This window comes from Oryctolagus cuniculus, chromosome 7 (genome assembly GCF_051225735.1).
Source record: "Oryctolagus cuniculus isolate XC-2025 breed Fujian yellow rabbit chromosome 7, ASM5122573v1, whole genome shotgun sequence".
Lineage (NCBI taxonomy): Eukaryota > Metazoa > Chordata > Mammalia > Lagomorpha > Leporidae > Oryctolagus > Oryctolagus cuniculus.
This window is the reverse complement of record NC_142873.1, coordinates 3,403,935-3,426,463: the sequence shown is the minus strand read 5'-3', so window position 1 is coordinate 3,426,463 and position 22,529 is coordinate 3,403,935. Positions and strand designations below refer to the sequence as shown.

At 42.3% G+C, this 22,529-nt stretch overlaps 1 protein-coding gene across 1 annotated transcript in view; it reads left to right on the top strand.

Annotated features, from left to right (window-relative positions):
* The first annotated feature begins 502 nt into the window (after positions 1-502).
* The window catches only part of SLC9C2 (solute carrier family 9 member C2 (putative)), an 83,529-nt gene continuing 61,502 nt past the window's right edge, over positions 503-22,529 (top strand). Inside the window, exons 1-8 of the mRNA XM_017345618.4 lie at positions 503-614; positions 1,664-1,871; positions 3,720-3,820; positions 6,230-6,358; positions 13,495-13,660; positions 17,203-17,319; positions 19,051-19,212; positions 21,932-22,031. Of these exons, the coding sequence (XP_017201107.1) occupies positions 1,745-1,871; positions 3,720-3,820; positions 6,230-6,358; positions 13,495-13,660; positions 17,203-17,319; positions 19,051-19,212; positions 21,932-22,031 (902 nt within the window). The 5' untranslated portion in view covers positions 503-614; positions 1,664-1,744. The remainder of the gene's footprint in view (positions 615-1,663; positions 1,872-3,719; positions 3,821-6,229; positions 6,359-13,494; positions 13,661-17,202; positions 17,320-19,050; positions 19,213-21,931; positions 22,032-22,529) is intronic.

Genomic DNA, 22,529 nt, shown 5'->3' with positions numbered 1-22,529 from the left:
GCATTTGTTTTCAAATTAAAGACAAGAAGTCAAAGACTAAGAGGAGTTGGAGGAAGATGGGTGTGAGAAACACTGAAAAGGAAGGAGAGGTAGAAAAAGGAAATGGAAAAGGTAGAAAAAGGAAATGGAAAAGGTTGAATGCAAAAGAGAGGAGACAGGTCCATGTTGAATGGCTGAACCTAATAGGAATGGCATAAGAAAAAGAGATTGTATGTAGATAAAATAGACAGAAGGAGATTTTGTCTACATGCTTAATATCTTTTATTATTTCAACTATTATGTCATTATGTCATGCAGAAGAAATCAGTTAAAACAGTTGCTGGTGTAGACCCAGTTTAGGCATTGAGACATACAAACTTCCCTGGAACTAGATCACTTGGCTTCTTCTGGATCGGGGGTGGGGATTGTGAATGTGGCCAATCAGAATGAAAGCAGGTTGACCAGAAGCCAATAGGAAGTAAGCATGAAAATTGCTCTTGGCATGATAGCAGTTGGTGATGTTGTTCCTGGCAAACAGACACAGAGCTGAATATCGTTCTTTGGGACTTTGAGAGCTTTTATCTTGATTTCAACTCTGAATCAGCTTAGGTTTGGAAGAATGTGCCTCTGATCTGGTAGGTTGAAGAACCTGTCTGAGGGTCATCAACAAGTAGGAAGCAGGGTTTGAAGCTGCCAGGGCACTGAAAGGTTTGTTGAGGGACAAGTGACATGATTTGAAGATGTGACATTTTAAATCTCATTTCTGGCATATTGTCTGCTTCAAATCATTGTGACCTTTAGACCCAAACAAGTACAAAATAGGACCCAAGAAAAGCTTTAAATATTAATGGAGATACTTTAGGAACCTCTAGGAGTTTTCAGGTTAAGGCTGACTGCAAGGAAAAATAAGTTGGACCAAATCCTTTTCAGAACTACTACTAATTTGTGCAGCCTGCGTCCTGTACCAGGGAACCAGGTGAGAGTGGTATTGAAATTCAGCCTGTTGGTCACGTGCCAAGCCATGTGCACCAGCATCAAGTTCATTGCTCCGAGGACGGGGACTTTTTCTAATTCACTCAGACACTTAGGTGTTCAAACCTCGGCTTTCGCCTTTTCCGTTGTGTTCAGGTTTATTTGCCCCTGTCTCATTCCTGACTTTCACTGGGGTGACTACTTTGACCTTGTTTCTCACTGGCCATTTTGGGTTTGAAGTGGGCAGAGAGGAAAAATGAAATTCCAGAGTGATTTGCAGCTAGAGAGAATGAGGGACATGACATTTATCCTTGCTGCTTCCCCTACAACGAGCTCAGCTCATCTGGCATTTATGGAGAGCCTTTCTTGGGCCATAAACCATGCACGTAGACTTAAGAAAGTTAGCATTCACCCTTGACCTCTGAGCAACTCCCTGTCTTCTAGGGAAGGCAAACACATCATCTAATGGATAATGCGTAAGCATAGGTGCTGCGATCCATGCAGCCCCTCTCCCATATTTGTGTACTGACACTGCTGTCATGTGCCTATAAAATGTTCTCAGAGCAGGAGGCACAGGAGAAGTTCACGTGTGCCCTGTGACAGGAAGAGATGTGCTAAGATCTAAGACTGGTACGCTCTTAGGTAGAAAGAGTGTACATGAGTTAGGTGCTTTCAGGTTTCATTTTCTTCTCTTTTTTGTGTGTGTTTGTAGCAGGTCAGTCTGCTGTAGTGAGAGTGTCAGTAATAACATGTACGAGTCCACCAAGTAAGATCTGGGAAAGCCGTGGCAAAAATGAATTCTTCCTTCTGGTCACAGAAAGATGTTAACAGACCCGATTTACTCTGTGGGAGGTCAGCTGACTACCTTGTCAAAAAGGAACATTTCCCCATGCTTGTGTGTTCCATTATTGTCTTGGGAGGTAGGTGGTTATTAATGAAATGCATTTCTCCTCTACTCCTTGAACATTTTCTCGTGCAGAAAGCATTCACAACTACATCAGAAGGGGCCCAGTGAAACAATAAGATGGGAGGAAATGCCATCAGTCCAGCATCTATTCTGTGCTCCTGTATTCAGTAACAGTTTGTGGGCACATAAGATCATTGTTAAGCTCAAGAAGCCCTCTCGTGGGGAGACAGGCAAACAAACAGTTAGGATGCAGAGTGGTGGGTAGAGCTACCCAGTGTGACCAGGTTTCCCTGGTAGTGAGGAGGAAGGCAAGTCTTAGCTGCGTGCCTGGCCAGGCCTAACTTGATCAAGGTAGCTGAGAGGATAGGAGGACAACTGGGCAAACAGACCGAGAGCGCCCTGACCTAACAGTTCACAATATACATAATGGACGTCATTAATCTTGTCTGCTTTCTCATGGTTTTGATGTGCTTTTTCTTCAGGAAAGATGAACTACCCACCTATCCTCCAGCAGGAAATTAGGGAAAAGGCTCCGCAGATAAGGGCCTCTTACATAATGATTAGGAGTTCAGCATTTCAGTGGCTAATATTCACATTGTCCACCACACATGTGCTTTATTCCACGACTCGATGCTAGTGACTACAGTGTCTAGACCCCTTTTGAAAAATGTATGTGGGGGAAATGTAAGCTAGTTTAGAATTCTGTCTGGAACTAGGAAGGCTATTAAGGAACAAACAAGAACCAAGTACACATAAACAACTATTTTAGTTTTACCCATTATATTAGGGAGTGAAATGTTTACTAATGACCTTGGTGCATTTAGGTACCACAAGGTGCTGATGACAATGAGCTTCAGCAGTTCTAGATCCTTTCATAGAAAAAAAAAGGGCACTGCAGAAATAGTGTGAACGTTTCTTTTTTTATACATAAAAAGTATGCATAGATATATACTGATTTGGTTTGACCTGCAGCTTGAAGACAGGAAATGGAGAATCTGGGATACCAATGACTTGCCCTGATCATAACAGTCTATATATTTTCTCTGGAGGGAGTGAACTGAATAACACTGGATAGAGTAGAGAGTTCAAGACAAGGAAGTGTGTCACTTTTATGGGAAAGGCCATTTTGTTCCCCATACAATCAGAGGTCAGTATTTCTGGGGTTGGGCCTTGTGGTGTGGTGGACTTAGCCATGGTTTGGGATACTTGCAACCCATATTGGAGTGCCTGGGATATATAGAGTCCTAGCTCCTCCACTTCCGATCCAGCTTCTTGCTAGTGCACCTGTGCGGCAGCAGATGATGGCTCAGAAATGGGCAAACTGGATGGACTCTGGCTCTCAGCTTCAGCCTGGCCAAGCCTTGGCTGTTGTGTGCAGTTGGGGAGTGAACCAGTAGATGGATAAAGTAGATGGAGTCTCTCCCTGCCACTCTTCTTTTCAAATAAACAAGTAAGCCTTTTTTTTAAAAAAAAAAAGTATTTATGGATCTAAGGAATATTACAAAATATGTTGCTCTAGCTTAGAATGAGTATTATCAATATAAGATATACTATATAGATATGAAGTTTGGCTTTTCATAATTTCTCATCATCAGATCCATTGGTAAGAATCTCATACAGTGATCCTAACGTGTCAGTAGGTGAACAAATGGGAGACTGGAAGTTTCAATATTTCCCAAGTTCATCTGTGAGAGGTGCTTCATTACATGTGTCTTATAATTAGAGATAGCATTTATAACTGGTCGATCACTCATTCACAATGATACGTCACAGAGGAAGGTTAAAATTAAATAGCTAGACACAGTGATGTTAATGAAACTATTCTGAAATTATGTTTAACACTTACCTGTATATTTTTTAGGGTTTTTGAGGATATGTTTAAAGAATTCAGAAGTCATTGTCTTGACGATTCTTTCTCTATCAGGATTTGTGATAGGACAACTGGCCTACCATTTGGTTGAGGTACTGTAAATTGGAGAGTAAGTTAAAGGACAAATACCCAGAAGAAGGTCTACTCTCACTCTACCACCTTTGAATGTATGGAGTATTTTGTGTGTGTGTGTGTGTGAAGACCTACTCAAAAAATTTCATCTGGCCTTAAAATTTTTAAAAATGAAAGGCCACACAATAAAGGGGACATAAGTTAGGACAGCTTCAGATACGTCAGTGATCCAGAAGCGAGGAAGATTTATTTGGTTTTTAGGTTCTTCATCACGCGCGCTTGGAAACTTGCTCTTTTCTTGCCTGTACATGACATTGGCTTCTCTGCCATTTTCTTTAACACTTGTAGAGACCCTAGTCACCAAAGCCAACAGTTAATTTTGTGATTAAGTGTGATTACTCTTTTCTACCGTATCGAATGTAAATCATACATTATATAACATATAATATAGACACATGGAAAAATTCATCAATGTCTCAAGTTGGTTTTAACTCCTATTTTCAACTGCAGAGCAATGTGATCATAGTACATTACCTCCACCCATCCTTTTATTTTCTTAATTGAATTTTTAAAATGGATTGTAAAAGCTTTTCTCAGTCTTCTGAAATACTACTACTACTACTACTGCTACTGCTGCTGCTGCTGCTACTATTAACATCTCGTATTTGCCATGTGCCAGGCTTCCTTTTTAGTGCTTTGTATTAGTTTATTAACATATTAGCTCTTGTGTTCGTGCAGCAACACAGTGAAAATAGGCATTCTATTTCCATTTCACAGATGGGGAAGTTGAGACCCAAAGAGATTGTTAAGTAATGAAGGTTACCCAATTGATTGGCTCAGAATAAATTTTTTAGGACAGAATATCTGCAGCACGTCAATCATTGTTGTGTTTTCTATTAATCGGTGTAAAGCCTTCATGATATGTCCAAAATATACAAACCATACTGTTTTCTAAGTATTATTTCCTTTTTTTTTTTTTTTTTTTGACAGGCAGAGTGGATAGTGAGAGAGAGAGAGAGAGAGAGACAGAGAGAAAGGTCTTCCTTTTGCCGTTGGTTCACCTTCCAATGGCCGCCGCGGCCGGCGCGCTGCGGCCGGCGCACCGCGCTGATCCGATGGCAGGAGCCAGGAGCCAGGTGCTTTTCCTGGTCTCCCATGGGGTGCAGGGCCCAAGCACCTGGGCCATCCTCCACTGCACTCCCGGGCCACAGCAGAGAGCTGGCCTGGAAGAGGGCAACCGGGACAGAATCCGGCGCCCCGACCGGGACTAGAACCCGGTGTGCCGGCGCCTCAAGGCGGAGGATTAGCCTAGTGAGCCACGGCGCCGGCCCTAAGTATTATTTTCCTGTCAGTAGAAAGCTTTTAAAGTCCTAAGCAAATGATTGTAAGACAACAAACATCTATGTAAGATTCTTTGCCCAATGTAATACAAATTAAAATAAGTATCTCACAAATAAAAAAATTTTGTGAGGGGCTGTGCCGTGCTCCGGCTGGAGTGCCGGCATCCGGTCTGGGCACCAGCCTGAGTCCCAGCTGCTCCATCTCCGATCTGGTTCCCTACTAATGCAACTGGGAAAGCAGTGGAAGTGCTTGGGGCGCTGCGCCCATGCGGGACACCTGGAATGAGCTCCTGGCTCCTGGCTTTGGCCTGCCCCAGCCCTAGCCATCGTGGCCATTTGGGGAGTTGTCCCGTCCCGCGGGACAGCAACTGGGGCCGAGCACCTAGAAGGAGAAATGAAAGGGACAGGAGACACAAGGATGGCAGCAAGACAGGTGCCGATCAAGCTGCGACTTTATTTTTCAACCACACACTTATATATCATCGAGGCAGGGTATCGGGAGGGGGAAGGAGGAGGGGCTTATCTTGTAGCTGCAATGCTAATGCAAGTAGGGGAGAGGTTACAAAGCCTTAAGGCACAAGGTCACACAAGATTGCGTTATCAGTACTATCAGGTCTGGCCTGTCCAGCCCTGTCTCTCAACTAAGAGGTCACATGCTGCGTGGTCCCCGACAGGGAGTGAACCAGCAGATAGAAGATTTCTCTCTGTCTCTTCCTCTCTCCATCTCTGTCTGTATCTCTGCCTTGCAGATAAATAAATAAATCTTTAAAAAATTTTGTGAATCAGTGGAAATCATCTTAGAAATCATCAATTATAGGCATACCAAATTTTGAGAACACTGATTATATACTACAAACAATGAGTTATGTAGCCATAACTCACAGAATTTTCTGGTGAATAGAGGATTATACATATAACCCACCTAGACAGGTAAATCATGCAGTCTTCATAGAACCCCCAGGAGATAATCTCTCATTAATTGCAAATAAGAATATTCTAAATTTTAAATTGGTTGCCATAGCATCAACCTAGTTTCTAGTACTTGAAAATGGCAGTAATCTAATTTCTTGTTTGCCTTTGTTATTTTAGGTGCACCAAATTGTCTACCCTCTTCTAAGAACACCAAGCTTTTCACTTTTTTCTTATTTTTTGCCTATAATTATATTTATGGCTGCCCTTGAAGTGGACTTTTATATACTCAAGAATATAATTTGGCAGGTAACAACACATTTTAAAACAAATTATGGTCGATTTTTGCTATTCATGTTGATGGAGAGTATTATTGTCTATACAAAAGAGTAATAATTCAAAACCCTTCTATTTTTAGTTGTTATACTCTCTTCATTCTGCAGAACTACTAGCTAAAAAATAATTGAGAGGAGGGGAATGGAGCTAATACTTACTGAGTGACCACTGTGACCATGTACGTGAAGAAATCTCTCCATTGTGCAAACCGATGTCAGAATTCACAAGCAAGGCTGATGAGTGGCAGAACCGGGATGCTAGCCCACACTTGACTCCATCTCCACTGTATCCATAGATTTGCCCCTGTTTTTACTGCTAAAATTATTTTATTTGTGCCTTCTCTCTTTTTTTTTTTTCTTCTTCCTGCTTGTTGGATTATTTTGTTTTTGATTTCCTGTAACATTAACTTTCTCTGATTTTTATTCTGCTCTTCTGACATTTTAAATAATACTATTTGATTGATTTTTGGCTTTTTTGATATTTTAATATTTGATATTTCATGCAATTTATTTTAGCTGCATCCTACACATTTTTATTTTTTGATTATAATTTAATTCTAAATTTTTATGCTTTCTTTTGACTCATTAATTATTTAGAAGTTATTTAAATTTTCCAATTATAAATTTTTATTATCATTTTTCTTACCACATTGCAATTTGAGCATGTGGTTTGTATATCAACTTTTGTGATTTGTGGAGATTTGCTTTATAGCTTTATACATGATCACATTTCCCAAGTATTCTGTTTATTTTCCAGAAATGTATGTTCTCTAATTGTTTAATACAGGACTATAAATTTGTACAGCAGGGTTTTTTTGAGTATGAGGTTCAGTCTTTTATATGTTTGCCAAGATTGTTTTCAACTGAATCTAACAAGCTTCGCCATGATTGTGGATTCATCAGTGACTTGTAATTGTGTCAGTTTTTACTCTGTATAAATAGAGGTTGTGATTAAGTGCCCACAGTATTATTTCCCAGTTAATTTTTTTTTCACTATTTGGTTACCTTTTCATCCCAAACAATATGATTTGTCGTAAGTCAATTTTATCTTGTAGTACTGTAGTTATAATCAACTTTTTTTTTTTTGGCTAGTGTTTGTTTGCTATAATTTTTGCTTCTTTTATTTTCAAGTTTTTTGTGTTCTTATGTTTAGATTTCTTTCTGACAGCATACAGGTATAGTTTGCTATTTTACTCAGGTTGAGAATCTCTTCTTTATTAAAAAAAAAAAAAACTACACTAGTTTTAATCCAGAATCTTATTGTGGGGATGGGCATTTGGTGCAGTGGTTAAGACACTACTTGGAGTGCCTGATCCATATCCATCTCTGCTTCCAGTTCTACCTTCCTGTTAGTGCACACCTGGGGGGCAGGAGGTGATGGCTCAATCCTTGGGTCCCTGCCACCCACATGGGAGGCCCTGACTGAGCTCCTGGCTCTGGGTTTGGCATGTCCCGGCCTGGATTATGCAGGTTTTGGGTTTCTCTGTCAGTCTCTGTCTCTCCATCTCTCTGCTTTTCAAATAAAATGAAAATAAATGGAAAAAATTTTTAAATACTGATTAGAAATATATTTAGAAGGGTAAAAGATTTAAACAGATTTGAGACAACAAGGAAGATGTGTTGTAATACAGGCATCCTAAGTCATTAGGGAGAGACAAAATTGCAATGAGCTACCACAACACGCCTGTTAGATTGGCAACAACAGCAGCAAACGTGGTAACACCAAGTGCTGAAGAGCTTGCGGAGAACTCGAAGCACTTATGCATTGTTGGTGAAAATGCAAAACCATATGGAACACAGTTTAGGAGTTTCTTAAAGGTTAAACATATACTTTTATGATCCAGCAATCCCAGTCCTATGTACTTATCTAGGGGAAGTGAAAACTTACCTCCATGTGAATCTTTATGACAACTTTATTCATAATCTCAAAAGTCAGGGAACAACTCCTATAGTCTTCAGTGGTGAAGAAAGAAACCAGTGTGGTCATCTTATATGGGAATACTGTGTTACTCTGATAGTAAAGGAATGGAACGTTACAGGTACAACGTGGGGGAATTTAAAATGCATTCTTCTGGGAAAAAGAAACCAGACTCAGAAGTGTACCTAATGCGTAGTCCCATTCACAGACCTTCTAGGAAAAGCAGAACCATAGGTCTGGAGAAAAAAAAAAATCATTGATTATCAGGGTCTTGCGGCAAGGGAAGGAATTGACTACTACCTGAGGAAATTTTGGAGAGTGACAGCTCTCTTATTAATCTTGTTTTGTCTCTTCATCTTGGTTGTCATCATGTGACTGCACGTACATATACCAAACTCACATAACTGAACGCCGAAAGAGCCACTGCTACTGTATGTGCGTTAAAATAAATTAAAATTCAAATAAATAGATAAGGGTTTTTCCTCATACATTTTATATTTTGTATATACCGTGCTTTATCTGTTTTTCCCTATTCTCTTTTTTAGTCACTTGAATTGATTCACTTTTCTGTATTCTCTTGTACCTTTTACTTGTTTAGAAGTTTTACGTTGTATTTCTGTTTTTGTGGCAGACACTTTTTTTTTTTTTTTTTTTTTTGGACAGGCAGAGTTAGACAGTGAGAGAGGGGAGAAAGGTCTTCCTTTTTCTGTTGATTCACCTTCCAAGTGGCCGCTATGGCTGGCACACTGCACTGATCCGAAGCCAGCAGCCAGGTGCTTCCTCCTGGTCTCCCATGTGGGTACAGGGCCCAAAGACCTGGGCCATCTTCCACTGCCCTCCCGGGCCACAGCAGAGAGCTACAGAGAGCTAGACTGGAAGAGGGGCAACCGGGACAGAATCCAGCGCCCCAACCGGGACCAGAACCCGGGGTGCTGGTGCCGCAGGCGGAGGATTAGCCTAGTGAGCCGTGGCTCCGGCCCAGACACTTCTAACACTGCTGATGGCTTACCCAACGTGCTTTCTTGCTCTCTTTCTCACCAACAGAAACTTACAATTTTTCAGAAACTTACAATTCTTGTTATAGCAGTAGGTCACTGTAAAATACTATATTTTTCACATCCTTGACAGCTATAGTAGCCTCTGAAGGCACTTTGGCTGGTGAAATGTGTATAAAAGTTTGCTAAATTCAGTCCCAAAGGGACAAATACCATATGTTCTCCCTGATCGGTGACAACTGACTGAACACCAAAAAGGAAACCTGTTGAAGTGAAATGGACACTATGGGAAACAGTGACTTGATCAGCATAGCCCTGACTGTTAATGAACAACTTAATACATTATCCCTCTTAGTAGTTTTTTTGTCTGTTCTACTTAATATGACTGGTTTAATTCTGTAATTAATACACAGTTATTCTTAAGTGTTGAAAATTAACTGAAATGTGATCCCTGTTAAACATAAGAGTGGGAATAAGAGAGGGAAGAGATGTATAATTTGGGACATGCTCAAGCTGACTTGCCCCAAATGGTAGAGTTGGAAACATACCAGGGGATTCCAATTCAATCCCATCAAGGTGGCATGTACCAATGCCATCTCACTATTCCAAGTGATCAATTTCAGTTCACAGTTGGTCATGGTGGAGGGACTGGGAGTCAAAGGGAGCACATAAACATGTCTAGTACCTGCTAACACTAACCGATAGAATAAATAAAGGGGAGAGTGATCCAACATGGGAAGTGAGATACTCAGCAGACTCATAGAATGGCAGATGTCCTAAATAGCACTCTGGCCTCAGAATCAGCCCTAAAGGCATTCCGATCTGGCTGAAAAGCCCATGAGAGTATTTCAGGCATGGAAAGCCAAGACACTCTGGCAAAAGATCTCTGTGAGTGAGATCCCAGTGGAAAGAACAGGTCTTCAAAGAAGGAGGTACCTTTCTCTGAAGGGAGGAGAGAACCTCCACTTTGACTATGACCGTGTCTAAACAAGATAAGAGTCGGAGAACTCAAGGGGCTTCCATAGCCTTGGAAACTCATGACTGGTGCCTAGGGAGATTACTGATGCCATAGACAGGAGTGTCAATTGGTAAAGTCAACAACAGGAGTCACTGTGCACTTACTCCTCATGTAGGATCTCTGTCCTTAATGTGCTGTGCATTGAGGCTTAATGCTATAACGAGTACTCAAACAATATATTTCACTTTGTGTTTCTATGGGGGTGCAAACTGTTGAAATCTTTACTTAATGCATACTAAACTGATCCTCTGTAAAAAAAAAAAAAAGAAAAGAAATTATCAACTCCCAACTTGACTCTCATTGGGATTAAACATGACAATAGGTCTGATCTGATTTCATCATCATTTAAAAAAAATCATCTATTATTTTTCACTTTATGTTTCTGTGTGGGAGCAAACTGTTGAAATCCTTACTTAATGTATACTAAGCTGATCTTCTGTATATTAAGATAATCGAAAATGAATCTTGATGTGAATGGAAGGGGAGAGGGAGTGGGAAAGGGGAGGGTTGTGGGTGGGAGGGAAGGTATGGGGGGGAAGCCATTGTAGTCCATAAATCGTACTTTGGAAATTTATATTCATTAAATAAAAGTTAAAAAAAAAAAGTTTGCTAAATAAGACTTTTAGAAAGCTCCATAAGGCAGCCCGATCAGCTGGCGTGTGGTTTTTGACTTCCACCTCTCTGTCTGCCTGGAGCCCTCTAGTGGGCTGGAAGAGGAGGGTTCATTCTGGGATTGAGATAGTGAAAATGAGGATGCACACTTAAAGACAGCTGTTCAGAAAGGAGAAAAAAAGAAGAACCTGGGTGTAGGAGGTGATTAGCGTCAGCATACCGTTGTGAAGTTGCTTATTCTGGACTTAACGATTACCTGAGCATATAAAACCCCCAATTTATTGAGAAGATAGGTGCTATTTCTGTTCAATTTGAATAGTAGCAGTTTCATTGTTGTTTTTGAAAAAATGGTTATCAATATTATTGTCATTCTTTTGCTAAGTACCTGTCTTCTCTTTCTTTTAAGACTGTGTCATTTTCTTCGGTGTTCTGTAGTTTCACTATGATGTTCGTGAGTGTTGCTATCTTTTTATTTATTCATACTGGGAGTTTTGTGTTTCTCAAATCTGAGGGTTAATGTATTTTATTGACTGTAAACACATTTTGGTCATTATCTCTGAAATATTTTCCATACTCCTATTTCAGTCTTGAATTCTCATTAGTTGTATGTTAAATTATTTCATTTTATTAATTTATTTTATATTTAACAATTGTTAATATTTTGCCATATATGCTTCATATGTAAATATATATATACACACATACATACTATTTTTTGAAAAGCAGGAGTGGATACATTGCTATCAATAATGTGGGATTCATGACAAAGATCATAAATTGAGGAAAGAAGGATATATTATTAAGGGGTATGATTGTATAACTCAATGAAGACAGTTTTTATAAGCATATACTAAATAGTATGGTATTCATATATTGTTTTGCATGTTTTTTATCTTTGTTGTGCTCTGTATCAGTTCCTCAAATTTAGTTTCTCTCCAGTTACTTTTTTTTAAAGATTTATTTATTTATTTGAAAGGCAGAATTACACAGAGAGAGGCAGAGAGAAAAAGAGAGAGGTCTTCCATCCTCTGGTGCACTCCCCAGTTGGCCGCAATGGCAGGAGCTGTGCCGATCTGAAGCCAGGAGCCAGGAGCTTCTCCAGGTCTCCTGTGTGGGTGCAGGGGCCCAAGGACTTGGGCCATCCTCCACTGCTTTCCCAGGCCATAGCAGAAAGCTGGATCGGAAGTGGAGCAGCCGGCTCTTGAACTGACGCCCATATTGGATGCTGGTGCTTCAGGCCAGGGCATTAACCTGCTGCGCCACAGTGCCGGCCTCAAGTTACTTTATCTTTAATAATGTCTAATACATGCATTTAAAGTTATACATTTACCATTACGCATTGCTCTAACTGTATTCCTCTAGTGGTTTTTTTTTTTTTTTTTTTTTGACAAGCAGAGTGGACAGTGAGAGAGAGAGACAGAGAGAAAGGTCTTCCTTTGCCGTTGGTTCACTCTCCAATGGCTGCCGTGGCCAGTGCGCTGCGGCCGGTGCACCACACTGATCCGAAGCCAGGAGCCAGGTACTTATCCTGGTCTCCCATGGGGTGCAGGGCCCAAAGACTTGGCCCATCCTCCACTGCACTCCCTATCTCTCTGTAATTCTGCCTCCTAAATAAATAAAGCTTTAAGTAAGTATCATCAAGTTATATTTATATCAGAAATATAAGGTTACTTTCACATTAAAGAATTTCATAATGTTCTTAAGAGATTTAAGAAGAAAAGCCACGTGACATCACAATAAATATAGAAAAAACATTTGATAAAAATCAGCATTCATTCTGAGTAAAAGTAAGGGACAGGAGAAGACTCTCAAATATATATAACTAATAGACTTACAGAAACAATAAGGAGTAAGATCATGATGGTGTAAAAAGATATAAAGAGCCAGAAGTGTCCTGAAAAGTGAAAATATGATATCTGAAATAAAGTAACTCAACAAAAGGGTTTAAGAGGAAAGTTGTGGGTACCTGGAAACCTCATAGAAAGTAGAACAAAAACAGGGAAAATAAGAAAAGGACTGGATAACATAGTACTTTTTTTCCTGAGTGATAATTTTGGAAAATAAACATTTTCTATTACTTGGGCACAAATAATGTGTTCAAAGAAACTAGAGAACAGTAAATAAGTCACTTGATCTCAGCATTTCGTGACCTCACTCTTAGTAAAGGTTGGTAAAAGGTAAAGGAGGGCTCTTTCCTGAATATTTTAGTTCTTTGCTGTTCAAGTGTGAATCATATGCTGTGCATGATAACGCCAGCAATAATTTTTTTCAACTCAAGAAACTAGGATATGTTTTATACGGAAGCATTGTTTTAGAACATTTTGATAATGAGAGTTACTTAACTGAAATAGCAACAAGATGTTGAATTGATCTTTTCAACAGTAAGACTGAATTCTGTTGGTTTGAGGTGGTTTCTCGGAGGTAGCAGTTAAGCTAGACCACCTTAAAAGCTTATTTTCCAGAGGAGCTGTGTACATGTAACCCATATCTGATTCTTTGAACAAGCATCAATGCAGTCCTGCCATTTTTAGATGTTACTCAATATGTGTTCATGCATTGCTTCACAGGTCTTGCTAACTGGGTTAATCAGCTTTTCTACAGCATTCATCATAATTGGCTATGTGGTCCTGAAATTCAATGTCGATTCGTGGGATCTGCAGTCTTGCCTCCTGTTTAGCATCATCCTGGGAATTACAGACCCTCTTCACTCCGTGAACTCCCTGAGAACCATCGGTATGTCGGACGGGTCTCTTTCACTTCTCCTGCAGACAGGAGGAAGCAGGATATTCCTTTGATTGTGTTTTTCTTGAATGAATGTACAGTTATTCACTGCACTCCCGGGCCACTTGTACACTTCCCTCCCACCCGCACCCCTCCCATCTCCCTCTCCCTCTCACACTCCATTCACAGCAAGATTCATTTTCAATTATCTTTATATACAGAAGATCGATTTAGTATGTATTAAGTAAAGATTTCATCAGTTTGCACCCACACAGAACATAAAGTGTAAAATACTGTTTGAGTACTAGTTATAGCATTAATTCACATTGGACAGCACATTAAGGACAGAGATCCCACATGAGGAGTAAGTACACAGTGACTCCTGTTGTTGACTTAACAATTTGACACTCTTGTTTATGGCGTCAGAAATCTCCCTAGGCTCTAGTCATGAGTTTCCAAGGCTACGGAAGCCTCTTGAATTCACTGACTTCGAGCTTATTTAGACAAGGGGAAGACCTCTCTCTCATTCTCTCTCTCTGCCTCTCCTTTTCTTTCTGTATAACTCTAACTTTCAAATAAGTAAGTCTTTTTTTTTTTTTTAAATCTCTATAATCAAGGAAACATCTTCTTTTAAAAAATGGTTTGTCTATTTATTTGGAAGTCAGAATTACAGAGATAGAGATCTTCCCTCTGCTGTTTCATTCCCCAGATGGCCAACAGCCGGGGCTGTGCCAGGCCAAAGCCAGGAGCCAGGAGCTTCATCTGGGGCTCCTATGGGGGTGAAGGGGCTGATTTCTCAGGCACATTAGCAGGGAGCTGGATAGGAAGTGGAGCAGCTGGGACTCGAACCTACTACACCACAACACTGGCCCCAAGCAAAATATCTTTGAAAGTGAAGGTGAACCTCCTGCCAGAACCCTGTCTTTACTGCTGATCTCTACTCTGCCCCTACTCAGCTTGAAGAAGCCAGCACAGTCAGTTGTCCCATACCCCCTAACAGAAGTTAGGGTCCATTCTTTTGGGGGAGAGAATGTGAGGAGTCAGACAGGTTAATAAGCAATCAGGTTGGTCCCAGTGGAAACTGTGAGTGCAAAATGCTTGCTTCCTCCAAAAGTTATCTTCAGTAAGGCCAAAGTGCCTGCCCCACTGCTTGGGAGCTTCCAGCTTTACCATGAGAATAGCAAAAGAGCTGCTATTCCATCCTTCTGAGCTCACGGTTTACTGCAAAAACAAGTTACGTATCACGTATCCCATCTCTCGGCAAATAAGACTAAATAAGATTACAGATCAAGTCTTTTTTTTTTTTTTTATTTTTTTGACAGGCAGAGTGGACAGTGAGAGAGAGAGAGAGACAGAGAGACAGAGAGAAAGGTCTTCCTTTTCCTCTGGTTCATCCCCCAATGGCTGCCGTGGCTGGTGCGCTGCAGCCGGCGCACTGCACTGATCCGAAGGCAGGAGCCAGGTGCTTCTCCTGGTCTCCAATGTGGGTGCAGGGCCCAAGCACTTGGGCCATCCTCCACTGCACTCCCGGGCCACAGCAGCAGATCAAGTCTTTTGATGGGTTTTGTCCCTGCCTTGTAACTGATTGTTAAGTTTTTTTTTCCCCCCAAAATCGCGCTTAAAGACCCCACTACCACCAGCTCCTTTGGGTTTTGCCTTTCTTGGAGCCACGCTCCTGGCCACTCCACCAGGAAGTCTCTGACTTAAATAAATTTTGCTTTTAAATAAAATAATAATAATAATAAATAAAATGATGGAGAAATAAGGACTATCTTAGACATTCAAAAGCACTACAGAAAATGCCAAAGGAAGTCCTTTAGGCCAAAGTAAAATGGCATCAGATGGAAATTTGGATGTGGAATTTGACCTACTCGAGCCCCTGGCAATTTATTTTTGGTTTCTATGTATTCGTATATTCTGGAAACTTCATATAAATAGAGCCATACAATATAGTCATGTCCCTTTCTGTGAGCGATACCTTCTGAGACCCCAGTGGATGCCTGAAGCTGCAGATGATAGTTTACTCTTAATAATTGTTCCAGGGCAGCGCTGTGGCACAGTAGGTTAAAGCCCTGGCCTGTGGCACTGGTATCCCTTATGGGCGCTGGTTCAACTCCTGGCTGCTCCACTCCAATCCAGCTCTCTGCTATGGCCTAGGAAATCAGTAGAAGGCCCAAGTGCTTGGGCCCCCACACCCACGTGGGAGACTCAGAAGAAGCTCCTGGCTCCTGGCTTTGGATCGGCTCAGCTCCGGCCATTGTGGCCGTTTGGGGAATGATCTAGTGGTTAGAAGTCCTCTCTCTCTCTGTATCTACCTCTCTCTGTAACTCTGTCTGTCAAACCAAATAAAATAAATTTTAAAAATATGTTTCCTGTGTATGTATACCTATGATAAAACTTAATTTATAAATTAGGCACAATAAAAGATTAACAATAATAACCGATAATAAAATGAAACAATTATAATGATATACTGTAGTAAGTTATTTAAAATGAATGAATTTTTTTCTGGAATTGTCCATTTAATATTTTTGGACCACGGTTGACTGCAGGTGTCTGAAATTGTGGAGAGCAAAACTAGGTCACAGGGACTACTACTGTGTGTGGCTTTTGTGTCTGGCTTTTTTCACTTACTGTAAGGTCTTCCAGGTTCATCCGTGCTGTAAAGTGGATTGCTAAGTTCTTTCTTTCTGTGGAAGAATGTGTTTATCGACTCAACATCTGATGGACACTGAGTTGTTTCCCTATTTTGGCTGCTATGAACAACGCTGTTAGAAACCTTCCATGAGCATGTTTTTGTGGGGACGTGTATTTTTTTTTTAGTGATTTTTTTTTTTTTTTGACAGGCAGAGTGGACAGTGAGAGAGAGAGAGACAGAAAGGTCTTCCTTTGCCGTTGGTTCACCCTCCAATGGCTGCCGCGGCTGGCACACTGCGGCCGGCGCACCGCGCTGATCTGAGGCCAGGAGCCAGGTGCTTCTCCTGGTCTCCCATGGGGTGCAGGGCCCAAGCACCTGGGCCATCCTCCACTGCACTCCCTGGCCACAGCAGAGAGCTGGCCTGGAAGAGGGGCAACCGGGACAGACTCCAGCGCCCTGACAAGGACTAGAACCCGGTGTGCCGGTGCCGCAAGGCGGAGGAGTAGCCTATTGAGCCGAGGCGCCAGCCGGGGACATGTATTTTCAATTCTCTTTTGTGAAAACCTAGGAGTAGAATTTTGCTGAGCCATTCTTTGTATGTATGACTAAAACGAGTTTCTTCTGGAGTCTGCTTCTTGTTTATTCGAGCCACACGCTGTGCCTGTGGAGCATTTGTCTCATTCTGAAACTCAAGTGCGGCGCTGGGCAGCACGAAGCGGGCACTGCCCTGTCCCTTTGCCATCCGGGAAGCAGCAGGCACAAAGGAGAGGCTCAGCGCTGGTGACCGAGCTGTCTAACAGCGCGCCAGTCAAGGCTGCGCTCTTCTTCTCTCCTGGTCTAGTCCTTTTCCTGTTTCTCGTGTGACAGCATAATTCTCATGTTCTTCATTAATTATGCTTTTTATTTCTTTTTCCAGGAGTCTCTAAAATGTATACTGATATCATTAGAGGAGAATCACTGGTCATTTGTGGTTTCACAGCCATTTTTTTTGGAATTTTTCGGAGCAGCCCAATGCACATTACTCTGTTTAGAGGTAGGAGAATGTTTTGGATCTGTGTGTGTTCTAAAATCATTCTTATTGAAATGAAAGTGCATTCAAGATGTCTAGATTTTACAGCTTTCCCTGTTTTACTATTGGATCAATTAACATGCTGTATCAGGTAGCAGAAAACAGTTCTCAGCTCTGTGTTTCTTACATGTTGAGAGACTCTCCCTTTCACCTCCTTCACTGTGCATACATGCATGCGTGTACACACACTATTGATCACTGGCTCGGATTTACTGCTTTCCCGGGTCAGTCTGCATCTCAAGGAGTGGATCTTGGTAATAGGCTTGACCCTGGATTTGGGTGTGAGGGTGAAAGCAGAGTGGTTCATGTAGAACTGACCAGTCAGGCCCTCAAAGTGACCACTGGATTCCATTGGCTAAAGCTCACTAGGATATGGACAGTGTTTCCTTGCTAGGTTTCCAGATGTGATACTAGTAGACAAGTAAGGGGTGGGGGATGGTGGTGGTAATCACAGAATGAGGGAGGAAAAGGCGTCCTCTTAATATGTTTCTGGGGGAGGCCTGGGTTGTTTCAGCCTCCTCGCTTTGGCCTGCCCCATCTCTGGCTCATTGTGAGCTTCAGAGAATGAACTAGTGGATGGAAGATCTTTCTCTGTCTCTGTCTCTCTGCCTTTCAGATAAAAATGAAAATAAACTTTAAAGTTTGAAAAGGAGAAAAGATATTATTAGATAAGGAGAAGTATGACGTGCTTTTCTCTGAGAGGTGTAGACATTTAGGAGTGGGACGACTTTTGTCAGTTAGGACCCTGTCATTTGGCACTGCCCTGATGTTCACTACTGCTGGTGTCCTTAGTTATTGTGAAAATTTCTCCTATTCACTTCCCAGATTCTCTTGGGCTGGGAGCACAGGTCACAAACTGACTGCAGGTTGGCAGGAACCTTGAATGTGGTTTTCTTGTTCCTGCTGTAGTTTATTAAAAAAAAAAAACCTGAATTTGGATGTCTTCTGTTTGGACATTCACTTTCCCGTTTGTCACAGGGTTCTCATGTTTGTTATTCCTGCCTGCCTCCCAGGGGATATTTAACTCTGATGTCCATGGACAAAGGCCCAGCTGTAGGCTGTAGGGGAAGGGTCTTCGGAGAGAGCCTCTCTTGCCAGCCCTTTCATGGGACACTCTTCTGCTGAAGAGCTCAAACTCTCAAGAGCAGGCTGAAGTGCTGTGGGGAGCAACTCGGACTAGACTAAGTTACTGGAATTAAGACTTATTCTATGCATCTGCTCTCCCACAATATGGCGCTGGGAGAGGAGGAAACAGCTTCTACACAGCTGCCTCCAGTTCAACCAATAAACTGTAGGACCTGCTCCTGATTGGAGGAGAGCAGCGTACTCGGCATGTGGGTAGCAGAGTTGGGATTGGCGGAAGAGGACTATAAAGGAGGAGAGAGACAACATGCACCAGGAACATCTATCAGAAGGAACACCTGAGCAGCCCCCGAGAGAGCCGGCCGGCGGTGTGCCTCTCCCCCGCGGAAGTGGGGAAAGTGGCTAGGGGGAACTGCCCTTCCACGGAGGTGGAGGGACGGTAGCCAACCCGGGAAGAACCAGCAGCAAACCCGGGGAGGGCCGAGCAGACCAAAGAACAGCGCAGGGTCCTGTGTCGTTCCTCTGTGAAGAGGGGGAGTGACAAAGTGCCATAAACAAGACACCAAAGTTACATCTCAGTTTCTTTTGTTTGTCATTTTCTTTTGTTTTTAGAGTTGCACGTAGTCATGGGACTCATCTTGGACATCTTTGGAAGTACAATATGTGGATACTGGTGTTCAAGAATCATCCAGTTCATATTGACTGACCTTTTTAGCAATACGCTGACTAACGTCATTCTTTGCTTTTCAATGGTGTACATGACTTTCTTCGTTGGTAAGGCAGAAACAAATACTAAGAAATGCTGTCTTTAGACTTTATAGTTCCCTGTGACCTTAAATCCGGTGGCTTCTTCCTAACAACGTCTCTCTTTTTGTGACCCCTCCATGTGTCTTGTCATAGTCTTACTGCTGTACTATCATCTTCTGTTAATTCTTGGGTAACAATTATTTAGATGGGAATCTCTAGCTCGCTCCTGCTCTCTGAACATTCTTTTTGTTTCCACTCCATGCCCCTCCTCCTTGGCATTCCTCTCTGTGGTTATTCCTTATTCTGTTGTGAGCCCTACCCTTTGACCTTATATACAGTCACAGGCAAAGCCCAAGAAGAGGAGCCAACACTGCTCGCTGCCGCTCTGACCCTGAGCACCGCCCCTGTAAAATGAGACTTTGCAGCTCAGTAGCCTTGAATTCCATGGGCACCACACTGAGGAGATTGTGACAACGGTGATGCTTATCTGCGGCTAGGAGGAGGAGCAGAGAGGGAGAAACGGGTATATCTGTGTCTGGAAGAGAAGCAGGAGTAAGAGTACCCAGCTCTGGTGGGCCGTCTTCAGCGTTCAGCCCAGTGAAACTGTGAATGAGCGTGTTAGCAGGCCTGAGGGAGGTAACCAGTTCCCATGGCCCACGGCACCCGGGGCCCAAGCATGGAAGTCCACCTTTGCTCTCAGCTCCCAGGGAAGCGGCTGCTATCTGTGAGAGACCTCAGGTGCCAGCAAGAGGCTAGTTGCCCCTCTTTTCACCATCAGTTACCCAGAGGCACTGCTTCCTCTTCAGACAAATTGCTACCTCAGTGTCACTGTCCTGCATTAGTGCAATTGTAGAAATGACTCACTGAAAACTCTCTCCTTTTCTTTCCCTGTGAAGCTCTTAGGATGCCTTAAAAGTCTGAAGAAAATCTAAAAGCTGAATCGGGCTATCTCTTTACTAGACACCGAGTTCCTTGAGCTGGAGGCTCTGGCTTAACCGTCTGTCTCCTGTTCTCTTTTCCATCTCCCCTCAGCCAGATTCAGGGCTTGGACATACCCGGTAGCTGTTGAACACATGCTGGCTGAATAAGCTGACGATGGTCCTTGGAGACCTTTTGGGTAGGCAGACCTGAGTTCAGATCACGGGGGCACCATTTACCTGCTTAGCGACGTTGGGAAGACCACTTGACTTCTCTAAGCTTCAGTTTCTTCAGCCATAAGTGTGATATAATTTTCAGAAGGTACTGCAGGAACTGATGAGATGATATGTGTTATGTGACTCTGCAGGTGTGTTGCAGGTAACTTTTTCTGGCTTGCGAAAGTTGGTTTTGCACATCTCTTCTCAACTCTAGGTTCCAGTGACATCGTGTTTGGTGTCTTGGGGGAATTCTTACACCATGGAAATTGAAAGATACGCAAATGAAAATGGTTTGTTTTTGTTTTACCTCCAGGGAGCTGGTTTTAAACATTTACCAGCCCACTACAGGGCTCAAGGTAGAGCAGTAAAATAGTGTTTGTTCCTTTCCCCTTTTCGCAGAAAATCTTTAGGTGCTTCTGTGAGTTGAAAGCAGAGGGCTGGAATGGGGTTTCCTAAATCTTGTAGCATTACTTGCATATTAGAAGCCTCCTGACCCTCAAATGCCGCTTTTCCAGTTGATATAGGGAAGTCATCTAATGAAACAGCAGGGATTCTTTATGTTTTCATTCAGATATGCAGCCAAGAAGTTCATCATTTGAGCTCTATTCAGTTAAAATCAACTGTTTATCCAAATGTATTTCGGAATTAAGAGGTCTGATTATTTTGTGCTAACTGAACAGCACCGTAAAAGCTTTTCAGCTGATTCTATGAGGGATTTAATTAAACATTTAATAGCTGTGGAATGTGAGATCTACAAGGTTAGTAGGCAATCGATAGAGAAAAACACTAGCCCAATAATAACTACCATTTAGTCATTGCTTTAGAAATGTGCCAGGCACTTTGAATGAGATCTAAGCTCATCCTCACGAGAGCAGATGAGGCGTGTTGTTCCATTCCTATCCTGCAGAAGAAAGGGTACGGAGGGGGATGGGAGGACACGTCCCTGGAGCGCCCAGCTCTGCCCTGCTCCGAAACTCTGCCATTCTACCTTTCCTGTTCTTGCGTTCCTCTCTGCCTGGTGTTGGCAACGTGCTGGTTGAAGACTCTGCGGTCTAGGACTGCTGGTGTTCACAATATCCACGCATTTGTGTAGAGCCCAGCAAAGTGCAGCTTTAATTAGGGAGGTCTAAGGCAAAGGAAAAGCAGGCTTCAGGCAGCGCAGTCGCTGTGGACCTGCTGAGCTTGGTTCACAACTCCCTGTCCTCAAGGGCAGCCTACTGCAGGGCTTGGTGGCCTGCTAACTAGGAATGGTTTTTGTATTTTAAAATGGATTGAAATAAAACTAAAGAAAATATTCTGTGGCTTGTGGAAATTATGTAAATTCAGGTTTCAGTGTCTGTGAGTAAGATTGTCTGGGACACTCATTGCTTTGCCGGTTACCTGTGGCTGCTTTTGCAGAGTGGACACAGGTGCTGGGTGGTCCACCGACGATTTACCAATATGAACCTTTACAGACAAGTCTGCCAGCCCCTGGCCGACAGTGTGAAGACAATCCCTTGAGGCAGCCTTCCAAAAAATACTGCTCCCAAGTTTCTTCAGTCAAGATTAAGTGTCTCAGTGTGCAGATGTGACTGCATTTAGTTTTACTCATTTATTTTTTTTCTCCCCAGTGGAATTTTTCGGAATGTCAGGCATTGTTGCTTTAATCACTGTTGGACTGAATTTGGATTCCTTAAGCTTTAAACCAAAGATGGAGTTCGTAATTACTAAGTAAGTTACCTACTGTGTATTTGGAATCTCATAGAAAGAAATTTGGGGCTTAAAAAGTCCTTCCTTGGGGCTGGTGCTGTGGCACAGTGGGTTAATGCCCTGGCCTGAAGCGCCAGCATCCCTTATGGGTGCAAGTTCGAGACCTGGCTACTCCACTTCTGAACCAGCTCTCTGCTATGGCCTGGGATAGCAGTAGAAGAAGTCCCAAGTCCTTGGGCCCCTGCACCTGCGTGGGAGACCCGGAAGAAGCTCCTGGCTCCTGGCTTCGGATCGGATCAGCTCCGGTTGTTGTAGCCAATTGGGGAATGAACCATCGGATGAAAGACCTCTCTCTCTCTCTCTGCCTTTCCTCTCTGTGTAACTCTGACTTTCAAATAAATAAATAAAAATCTTTTAAACAAAAAGTCCTTCCTTTGTGGACAATAATAAAACTCCCATTAAGTTTTTTCATCCTTAAAAATATTAATTTTGATACCAGTTGTTATATTTGAAAAAAAC